The sequence below is a fragment of the Microcaecilia unicolor genome, chromosome 3 (assembly GCF_901765095.1).
Source record: "Microcaecilia unicolor chromosome 3, aMicUni1.1, whole genome shotgun sequence".
NCBI lineage: Eukaryota > Metazoa > Chordata > Amphibia > Gymnophiona > Siphonopidae > Microcaecilia > Microcaecilia unicolor.
The window spans coordinates 315,320,757-315,330,756 of NC_044033.1; the positions used below are offsets into that span (position 1 = coordinate 315,320,757).

The 10,000-nt window shown below is 36.5% G+C and overlaps 1 protein-coding gene across 1 annotated transcript in view; it reads right to left on the reverse strand.

Annotated features, from left to right (window-relative positions):
* The window catches only part of HOXC9 (homeobox C9), a 3,389-nt gene extending 162 nt beyond the window's left edge, over positions 1 to 3,227 (reverse strand). The window contains exons 1-2 of the mRNA XM_030195481.1: positions 2,370 to 3,227; positions 1 to 307 (exon numbers count right to left, since the gene is read on the reverse strand). The exon at positions 1 to 307 is cut by the window's left edge and continues 162 nt beyond it. Coding sequence (XP_030051341.1) covers positions 63 to 307; positions 2,370 to 2,910 — 786 coding nt within the window. The 5' untranslated portion in view covers positions 2,911 to 3,227 and the 3' untranslated portion in view covers positions 1 to 62. The remainder of the gene's footprint in view (positions 308 to 2,369) is intronic.
* Between the last annotated feature and the right edge of the window lie 6,773 nt (positions 3,228 to 10,000).

A 10,000-nucleotide genomic window follows, 5' to 3' on the forward strand; every position in this document is an offset into this window, starting at 1 on the left:
TTAATGTTTTTGTGTTCGTTCTATTGTTGTTTCAATGAATATTGACATGGTTTCTGCAAACTTTATTGCTGTTCTTTATCGCTTTTTTCTTTATTCATTTTCTTCATTTTCATTCTTCTGTTCTGAAACCAGATTTTAACTTGTCGCTCAGTGAGGTTTAGAACCCGGGCCACCTCATACCGCCGGTCTCTAGTCAGATACATATTGAATAAAAATTCTTTTTCCAGTTCCAAGGTTTGATATTTTGTATAAGGACATCTTTTCTTCCTAGTTGAACGTGCATGAATCCAGTTTGCCACAGGATTACCTGAAGATAAAACAATATAGTGGGGGAAAACATTAAAAATGTGATGCACTTACTTAAAATAGACTTTACAATAGATTTTTTAAATTACAAAAGGAACATTTAATTTTCTACAACTTGCTAGAAAATATATTTAGGGGCGGGTGTTTTTAGTTGCTAAAGACTGTTATTGCTGACTGTCCTTTACCTTTCTCGTATTTATTTTGCTCTTTCACAGAAGGTTGCTTCAAATAACAGTTAAGTGCTGGCTTTAGAATATTATAATCCACGTGATCAGCAAACCTAACTCAAGAATAGAGTCATAAAAATAAAAAGAAATCCACCTTCTCCCAGGCCCATAAACACCCTTTAGAACCTGAGCTTTTTCAGCAGGCTGGAGGACACAGTGAGGGTTTCCCCCTTGCTTCCTTCCTTTGCTTTGCCTTATTTTGCAAGATTAAAAACTGAATCTATTTTGGTTCATTCCCATCAAACCCAGCAAAATTTGTGAAAGACACAATGTCTTTTAATGTTTGCGTTTACACAGCCTACCCATCTTTTAGCTAACTGCTTGAATCAAACTTTAGCTTTCTAAGAATTTAGGTAGAGCCTGGACATAGAGATTATTTACATTCTAGATGAGTATCACACGCTTTATATGTACCTAAATAAATCTAAATAAAATAAAATCTATGTCTAATGTAAATTTTTATTAATACAAGGTAGAATGTAACCTCTTCATCTGTTAGTGAAAACAAAGATTGATAAAAGGGGCCCTAAGATGTTTTGATTCATTGTCTATTTCTAGGGAAATTCTGTGATGAGAGAGAGAGAGAGAGAGAGAGAGAGAGAGAGAGAGAGAGAGAGAGAGATGTGTATCTATATTTATTTACATGGACAAAGATAATTGAACCAACATGAGTTTTCATCCATGTTTACCGAGTGCAACTATATGCATTTTTCTTTGTTATCTATATACATAGTTACAAACTGATAATGGATAGATATGATGGAACATGCATACATATTATGTCTATGTGTATGCATGTATAAGTATGTTTGAATGTGTCTACATACATACACACACACATACAAAAACACGTATGCACAGAGAAATAGCTGTGTGTGTATATGTGTATAGTCACAATCTATATCTAGCTGTTTATAGTTATTTTGTGTATGACTATATGTATATTCCATTTATATACTCTTCTGCTAATGTAGTCAGAGTATAGCTTCCTATTAAATTCATAGATATGCCCTGGTTACATAATGCAAGACTCCATCTTGTACACCAAAATGATGAAGGTTAGTGTGTTTTCTTTTTCTCCCTGCCGTTCTCTAATTTGTGTTTATACCTGACCTACCAATGGTCCCTAGTTACCTCCCTTTCAGTTTTGAAATTCTGTTGCCTAACATCCTGTGGTTGGCCCCCAAAAGTATTTCTTTAAGGGTAAGGTCCATGGTCAGTAATAGGTGTTTTCCCATCCTTGTTCTCAGTTGCCCATGCTAAACCTAGCCAATAAGCCGTGATTCTTCTATAATTGTATTGATGGAAGCAAAGCCTTCCTTCCTAGCAAAATCATCTTTTTTTTTAAATGGCATGTAATGGATTTCTCTGTTTTTCACCCTCTTTTCAAAAAAATTACATCACTTTTTTTGCATTTTTTTTTATTTACCCTCATCATATATTACACTATAACTGCTCAACATTCTTGGAAAGTATAAGGTGCTCATACCTCAAGAGGTTTTGCTGTTGACCACATCATCTCCATTATGAATATTTTCATTTGGAAAGCGTCTGATCTTACTTCCTGTCATTGTTAAGATATTTATGTTTCTTCCTATTTTTTTTTTTTTTAGTTTACTCTGCTAAGCTTTTATTTTCTTCCTTCAAAAAAAAAAAAAAAAATTCCCCTCCTGTCTTTCTGTTAGAGAGCAGAGTTTTAGGGTAGGGCCGCAAAGAATTTCTAAACAGCCGTGGTAATTTCATTTTATGGAGTACTGTAGCCAAGGCTATAATTCCTCCCCTGGTTGTAAACAGCAATGACTCCCCCAACCCCCCACCCTGCACACAGCAACTTACTGGGGTCCATTTCGCTCTTCTCTTCTTTGTGTTTGCTGGAAACGATGGCTTCAGAGTCCGGGGAGGGGATGGTGTGTGGTGTCCTGTCTCTGAGATCACCGGGGGAGCTGTATATGTAATCCGGGAAGCTGCGCCCATCGCTGGGGCCACACTCCGTCCTTCTGCCCGGGAAAGCGTCAGGTTTGAGCCCGTAGTGTCTGCTGCTGGCTGCAAAGCCTGGGAAAGAGACGGCTCCTGACAGAGGTTCCAACCAAGTGCGCATATACCTTGCGTCTGTTCCTATGTGGGGCTGATGGTGGGTGTATGGATGGTAGACCACTGACGACTGTGAGTGCACTGGAGCCCAGGAGTTGGTGAAAACAGCCGGTTTGGGGGCAAAACTGCAAGATGGAAAATCCCCACAGTCCGGGACTAGCCCTGATGGTCTAGCAGCTGCAGGGTGAGCCCCAGTGCTGGGAAACCTAGAAGCCAAGATTTCTTCATTTTCATGACTGATTAGAGAATCCACATAATAGTTGCTTATGGGACCCGAAGCCGACATTGTTCCCCCTCTTTTACATTCATAAGATTATTGTATGAACTGTATGTGTACTTTTTATCTGCTCATAGAACAATCAGGGCAGGTAATTATTTTTTCAGCCTTTCCCTGTTTGTCATTGGCTCCTGCTTCCCCACGTGATTGTATTTACCCAAAAAATACAGTCTGGATCAATGCGCAGGTCTTCTTTTTCTCGCTCTCCCTCCCTACTCCCAGTTCCCTAATAGCGTTGGGAGACTTGGTTTTCGTAAAACTGTTGAAATAATGCGGAAATTAACGGTTTAGACCTCCTGCTATTCATTAAGTAGGATAATCTTGCCTTTTCCTGGTTTGATAAAAGCAGGAATAACCAAGGGACACGGACGGAGGGGTGGGGGGGGGGGGGAGAGAGAGAGAGAGAGAAAGAGATTGAGAAGAGAGGGAGAGAGAAAACTGGGGCAGTGAGTGAGTCCAAGGTACGTGTAGGTAATTACTGGGGACTATTTCCTGACGTAATTTATCTCTGTCCGTTCTTTTTTGCTCTGCAGCCTGTAAGTATAGAATGGACACATTCAACTGAAAAATCAGTAAAAATAAGATTTTAAAATTAGGCACTGTATAAAGTGCTTCATTTAACCCTTAACGCTCATGCATCAATAGACACAACAAAATCTTGTTAACTTTGAGTTGTCTAGTGAGTTTAAGCTGTTTCTTTTTGGCTACACCGTCAAGGGATGCTATTAGATGTAGAAAGTGCCTGCTCTCTCTCTCTCTCTCTCTCTCTCTCTCTCTCTCTCTCTCTCTCTCTCTCTCTCTCTCTCTCTCTCTCTGAACACGCACACACCCATTTAATAGATGCGTATGCAAAATGTGCACACATGTTTTGTATTATATATTTGGTCTCCAGTAAATCTCTTTTGGAGGGTGCAAATAAACTTGTAAACCCCCATATGTAAAGTGTCCTCCCAAAACTGGAAAAAAAAAAGTGTCAGCAGTCTGCATCCTACACTTAGAGGCTCCACTGAGCTACTGCTCAGATGTTTTTTTTTTTTTAATGCCCTTTCAATAAATTTTTACGAGGACCATTTGATTGTTCATAAATGTGTCGTTCATGAAGCAAAACTAGGGACTGGGTTTCAGACTGCTCAAACTGAGAGTACAGTGGCATAAATAAAACTTGAATTTTTCTTTTAAAACAATGCAGTTGGAATCTTCCTAAATATGTGTACTTGTGAGGAAAAAAAATGAATTATGGCCATTGTAAGTGCATTTATTGTGCTATTTTCAGGGGCCAACTAGTTATAGAGAATGAATTTATCTGGAAAAATCCTTCTACCTGGACTGATAAATATTTAAAATTACAACAAGAAACAGAAACGTGGTGTAAATAGGACTACATTTGGATTACAAGCCGGGGGGGGGGCGTTCAAATGTTGCTATTTTTGTATTTTTTTAGAGAACGAGGAGATCAGGGGCACACACAAAGAAGCTTTTGTATATTGGTGGTTAAGTGGTAATAGGTTTAAAAATCCCAGTTGAAAAATATATTGTTTTCATGTAAAACTGAGAGTTGTGTGGTTAAACTGGCCTCGGACTCAGTATACACAAACCGAACTGTGGACTAGACTGGGCATGTAAAGTAAATAAATAAATAAATTTAATACATAAAAATAAACGTATATGCATGTAAATATGAGAAAATGCGTAAAAAAAAGAGAGATTTAAGCAGATAATGTAGCCATTCTTAATGTTAAACATGAGCAAGTGCAAGCAGACATCAACCATTAAACTTGCACTGGAACCTCAAGATTTGTACACATCACATTTAAGCTCGCAGCTTAATTCACAGACGCTTAAAATGTAACTGCAGCAACTCTTTAGGAGCTCAGAAAGCAGCGCTTCTGTTTGTACTAATCTGCTCCGGTTGCAGCACCTACGAAAATAGGAAGTTGCACTGGAACCTCAAGAAGATTAGCACACATGACATTTAAGCTCGCAACTTAATTCACAGATGCTTAAAATATGACTGCACCAACTCAACTCTTTAGGAGCTCAGAAAGCAGCGCTTCTTTTTGTACGAATCAGCTCCGTTTGCTGCAGCTACGAAAATAGGAACAATGTCTAAAATAGTCTTTCTAAGAAGCAGGGGCGCCGATTTTCCTTTACACTTTAATTTATATTCATTCGGTTTCAGACTACAAGCTCTTCGAAGCGTTAGGAGGTAGCTATGCTTACACGGAAAATGCCACTGTGGTCCCTGAGGCCTTTGCTGTACTGAGTTGGTCTGTCAATAACACATCAACAGTGACGATTATTTCATATAAGACATAACATAATCAAATAAAACCTGCAAAACAATGTCTGTAGATGAACGAGAAGTAAAGGGTTAGAAATCGTGTTAATAATTGCACGGCTGCAGATTGCAACAAACATGGATTCCCATTTATCCACAGTGCCACCATTTTCTGATCATCAGCAATAATAAAACTACATAATTTGAAGCAATTTGTTTTTACAACCAGGACAACCTTAACCCCTCCCCTTCCTCTGTGCCCCCTCCATATACACACGAATCACCAAATTATACATAACAATAATAATAATAATAATATAGTAATAATAATAATAATAATGATTTTTCTTACAAACGTTATTTTCGTTTTTGTTTGCACTGGTGACTTTTCTTCCACGTCAAGAAAAAAAAAAATCAACTGGACCCCTGCTAAAGTTTTCCTAATAGATGAAATAGTGTACTCTAAAGGAAGCACCAACCCTCTTCACCAGGCATATTCTAAATTCAGCCAACATTACATAAGTCCATAAATACAGCACACCATGCTTAAGGTTTTGGTAAATGTAATAGTATGAATAAGTGAAATATTACCGAAGAACACCTATTTTAATCCATCCTCGAGCTAATACATTTTATATATTGGAGTCAATAAATATTGATATTTAGACGAAAATCTGTAAAACAATAATCCTCCATAATATTGTGTCCTTTAAACAAACTGTTCCACGTTGCAATCTGAACACGTCAGAATCTTATGATCTGTTTCCATCTCAAGTTTCAGTCTTTAATATTGCTCTGAGTCGATCAGGCCAGAGTGCTAGAGTAGAAATGATTCTGCCTTATGATGTTTAATAAAATACCCTTTCCGTTTTCTATATTTCTCGGATCCTTAAGATACAAACTTTCCATGTGCAAGGCAGCTAATATCTAAAACTATTTTCCCACAGAAGGCTATATTCTTCCTTAAAACCTCTAAAAATAATTCAATTCTCTATTTCCCTGTGGACCAGAGTACTGGACATTTTTGCTGTTTTTTTTAACCATATTTGGACAAACATAAACAATATAATATATACAGAATAATGAGAACTGTGATATTAATACGTTATTTAGCATTTGCATGACTATAAGGGAATGTGATCAAACTTTATCTCGATTTTTACAACCTTAGTATAATTCACATTAATCCTGGGTTCTACTGATGCTAATCTTTTGCAAATTGACAATATCCACTCTTCCACCCATTTTTAAAAATCTCTTTTTGCCAGAAACGACATGAAATAATCTTTTTTATTTGATAGAAAGACTGATCATTTAAAAAAAAAAAAAAAGCCCCTCATATACAGGTCTTCAGTGGTGCACCCAAATAAATAAATAAATAAATAATAAACACAATTAATGCACAACAAAGATGAATGACAACGAACGCCATTGTCTCAGGCCTTCAGAAAATACAAAGCACCCTACTTAAACTCAGAACACCCAGAACAGCTTCAGTGTATTTGCACCCTGAAACTATTAGTAAAAGACAAACTCTATCTCGCAACATCTGATATAAGAAAGCAAAATCCACAGCATTCTGGGCTGCAGCTTTCCATAGATAGAAAACAAGTAATTTAACCCATCTTGCGCTGAGTGGCCTGGGATTAACAGTTAGACACACCAGCCTTGACAGGCAGACAAACGGCGTCTCCAAAATCACAGTCCCCTGACTAAAAGCGATTCCCCCTCTCGGTTCAATTAACACCGTCAAGTTCGGATTTAAAAAAAATAATTTTTGTTCGCTGTTCTCGTGTTTTTCTTGATATCTTTTTTATTATAAGGCGCTTATTTTTTTTTTGTACGCTCTCTCGTATTGTTTTGTTTTGCTTGACTCAGTATAAGTAAGACAACAGAAAATGAACCCAGCAAAAATAATACATAAAACCAAAGCAGAAAACAAACAAACAAACAAACAAACAAAAACCTAGCAAGGTGCAGACATACATCTACCCTCTATTCCCTTTTTTCTCTCTCTCTTCCCACTTTGTTCTTTCTCAACTTTTTTTTTCAAATTTCTTCTATATTTCCATCTAGAGCTGTTTTCCTTTCTTGCTCTCTAGACAGAAAATAATGCTTGGGTTGGAAAACTGAATTTATTCAAATTAAGGAGAATAATCTGACGAGTAGGCTCGGAAGACTTCAAAGTCCTTAAAAACCCTGGACAATGTTTCCCGTGGCTCCATTAATGACATCCTTTAGGATAATTTTCCTTTTAAATTATTTAAAAGTGTTGTGCAGTAAATTGATTTCTATAATGCACATCATGTTATTTAGGTGATATGTTTGCTCTCTTAATGTGAAAAGAATTTTTGAGAGCCCCTGAAAGGGGAAGGGGGGGTGATCTTCATCATATTATGTCCTGATTTTGCAAGAATTATAATGATTCTGCTTGTTCCTGGAATTTTTTGAATGCTAAACGAACTGAATATTGTTTTGAAATGACTTTGGATTCCAGACTTGTTTTAATGGTCAGGGGGCCACTGGACAATAAATTCCAATGTGCAATTAAAGCATTGAAGCTCAGGCCCAATTGACTTAACTCTCTCTCACAGTCTCTCATGTGTCTTTTCAAATCTTGCTCTTCACTGAGTAGATTACTTCTGCACCCAGACATATGTAAACATACATACATACATACACACATGTATGTGTTATGTATGTATGTATGTATGTATGTATGTATTAATCCATCTGGTTAATCTTTTTCTACCTAACCTAGATATAGGGATACATAAATATGTGTATCTTACTATTTTGAAATGTTTATATTTAGTATTTAAAAAATACAAGGTAACTCTCTTTTTCTTTATATACACATATATAGATATCCTCACACATGCGCATACATATATGTTCATTAATGCACATGTATAAAAAGGTGCATAACTATCTTCCCTGTTTACTAAAGCTTAGCTGAAGTTATCTGCAGCAGGGTCCATTTTATTCCTATATGCTCTTCTGCAGATAAGTCGAGCTATGCTTTAGTAAACAACCCCTTATATAACAAGGATAGATAGATAGATAGATAGATAGATAGATAGATAGATAGATAGACAGACAGACAGACAGACAGACAGATAGATGGATGCAGTCGATCTCACTTTTAGGAATTTCTATATTACTGTTTTGTTTTTGGGTTGTTTTTTTTTAAGGTACAATGGGTATGCTCGATTATGTACGTTGTTTAAAAACAACTCAGGGAAAAGTTTCATTACACATCACACCACACATCAAGTTAATAGTGTTCACAGTTCATCAATGTATTTATTTGAGTAGGAAAACACTGGAAATTATTTAATATGGTTTCCAGGGAATCTTGCGAGCTATAGAAATCGTGGTAACAAAATGGGGTATATATCTAACTTAGCTCAATAACATTGCCTATACAATCAAAATAATGGGTGTGCACAACCTCGCATGGCTGTGAGCATGAAGCTTTTTCCAAAACAGGTTAATTAAGGTAGGCGATAAAAAAAAAAAAAGAAAAAATCCCCCAGTACTAGGAATCAAATATAACTTTAAATTACACAATGCCTGAAGATATAGTAATGTTTACTCTCTTTCTCGCGTTCCTCATTTGGTTACGATCCATTAACATGACTAAACATAGATTTGGCAAGAGAAAACTGCTTACCTCTAAAATGAAAGAAAATACGGGCTATTATTAGAAGATACATATTTAAAGTGTGCTTGTAAGGAGAGCTACAAATGGTGCAAGTAAAATACGCTCTCTGGACCCTGATTCATACAAAATAAACCTTCCTGAATTCAAACACCAAGACATTCATTTTCTTTAAAGATAGTCAAATAGGAGAAAGAAGCACTGGTCTAACATGTAGTCCAGTTCCAACTCATAGCAGAATGTAAACAAACAAAACAAAATGTAACTACATAAGATCCAGTCCAGTCCCAGTGTGTTTTTTCTTTTCTTGTTTTCCAGCTTTTCTCAATAAACTGAATTTTAAGGCACCTTTTCGAAGACTAAGTGGTTTAAAAATAAAACATTAAGTTAGAGGTAGTTATGGAGAAAGGGAGATTGGAATAAGAGCTTGCCAGCAAGTGTAATCCGTCTGCTAAGTAAACTGCCCCTGTTCCTTTTTTTTTTTTTTTTTTTTTTAATTTTAAGCTCTTTCAATCAGTTTGTGGTGTACAAAGCATTTTTCCCCGCTTTATGAAGAGGGAAGGTAAGCTGTTTGTCATAAAACGCTGCAAAATATGAAGACCTGATGAACATTTCGGGAAGTGCACACAATCTGGGTTTGTTTGTTTTTTTTCCTGTGAAACTGTTACTGTAACATTTAACATCAGATACTAATTTGCAGGTACAGCCTCAACAGCAGCTCCTAGCCAAAGGAATATAAGCAACAACAAAGCCACAATATCGCTTTCCTAACGATTACAGTTTCTTTTAGAAGAAATGAAGAATTCACGTATAGACCTTCCTAAGAGTAATTTATAATTATTCCCCCTATTTCTTCATCCAGTATCTTAATTAAAAAATAATAATTTCTTCATTTGGGTTGCTAAACATGAATTAAATTTAGCTTTCCCTGCAGCTGGATGAGGTGTCTTTTTCAGAATTCAGAATAATCTCAGTATCAAACAGTATCCTCACGCTATGGACACTGAAGTCAAGGGAATAGATACAGGATAAATTGATAAATTCTGTCCTTTAAAACGAGTGAGGACTCTGTATCAGGGCTACGGTACAGATTAGCTTGATTTGCCCTCTTGGTGGAAACACACCGACTATTAAAAATTCAGCACAACCAAAATTCA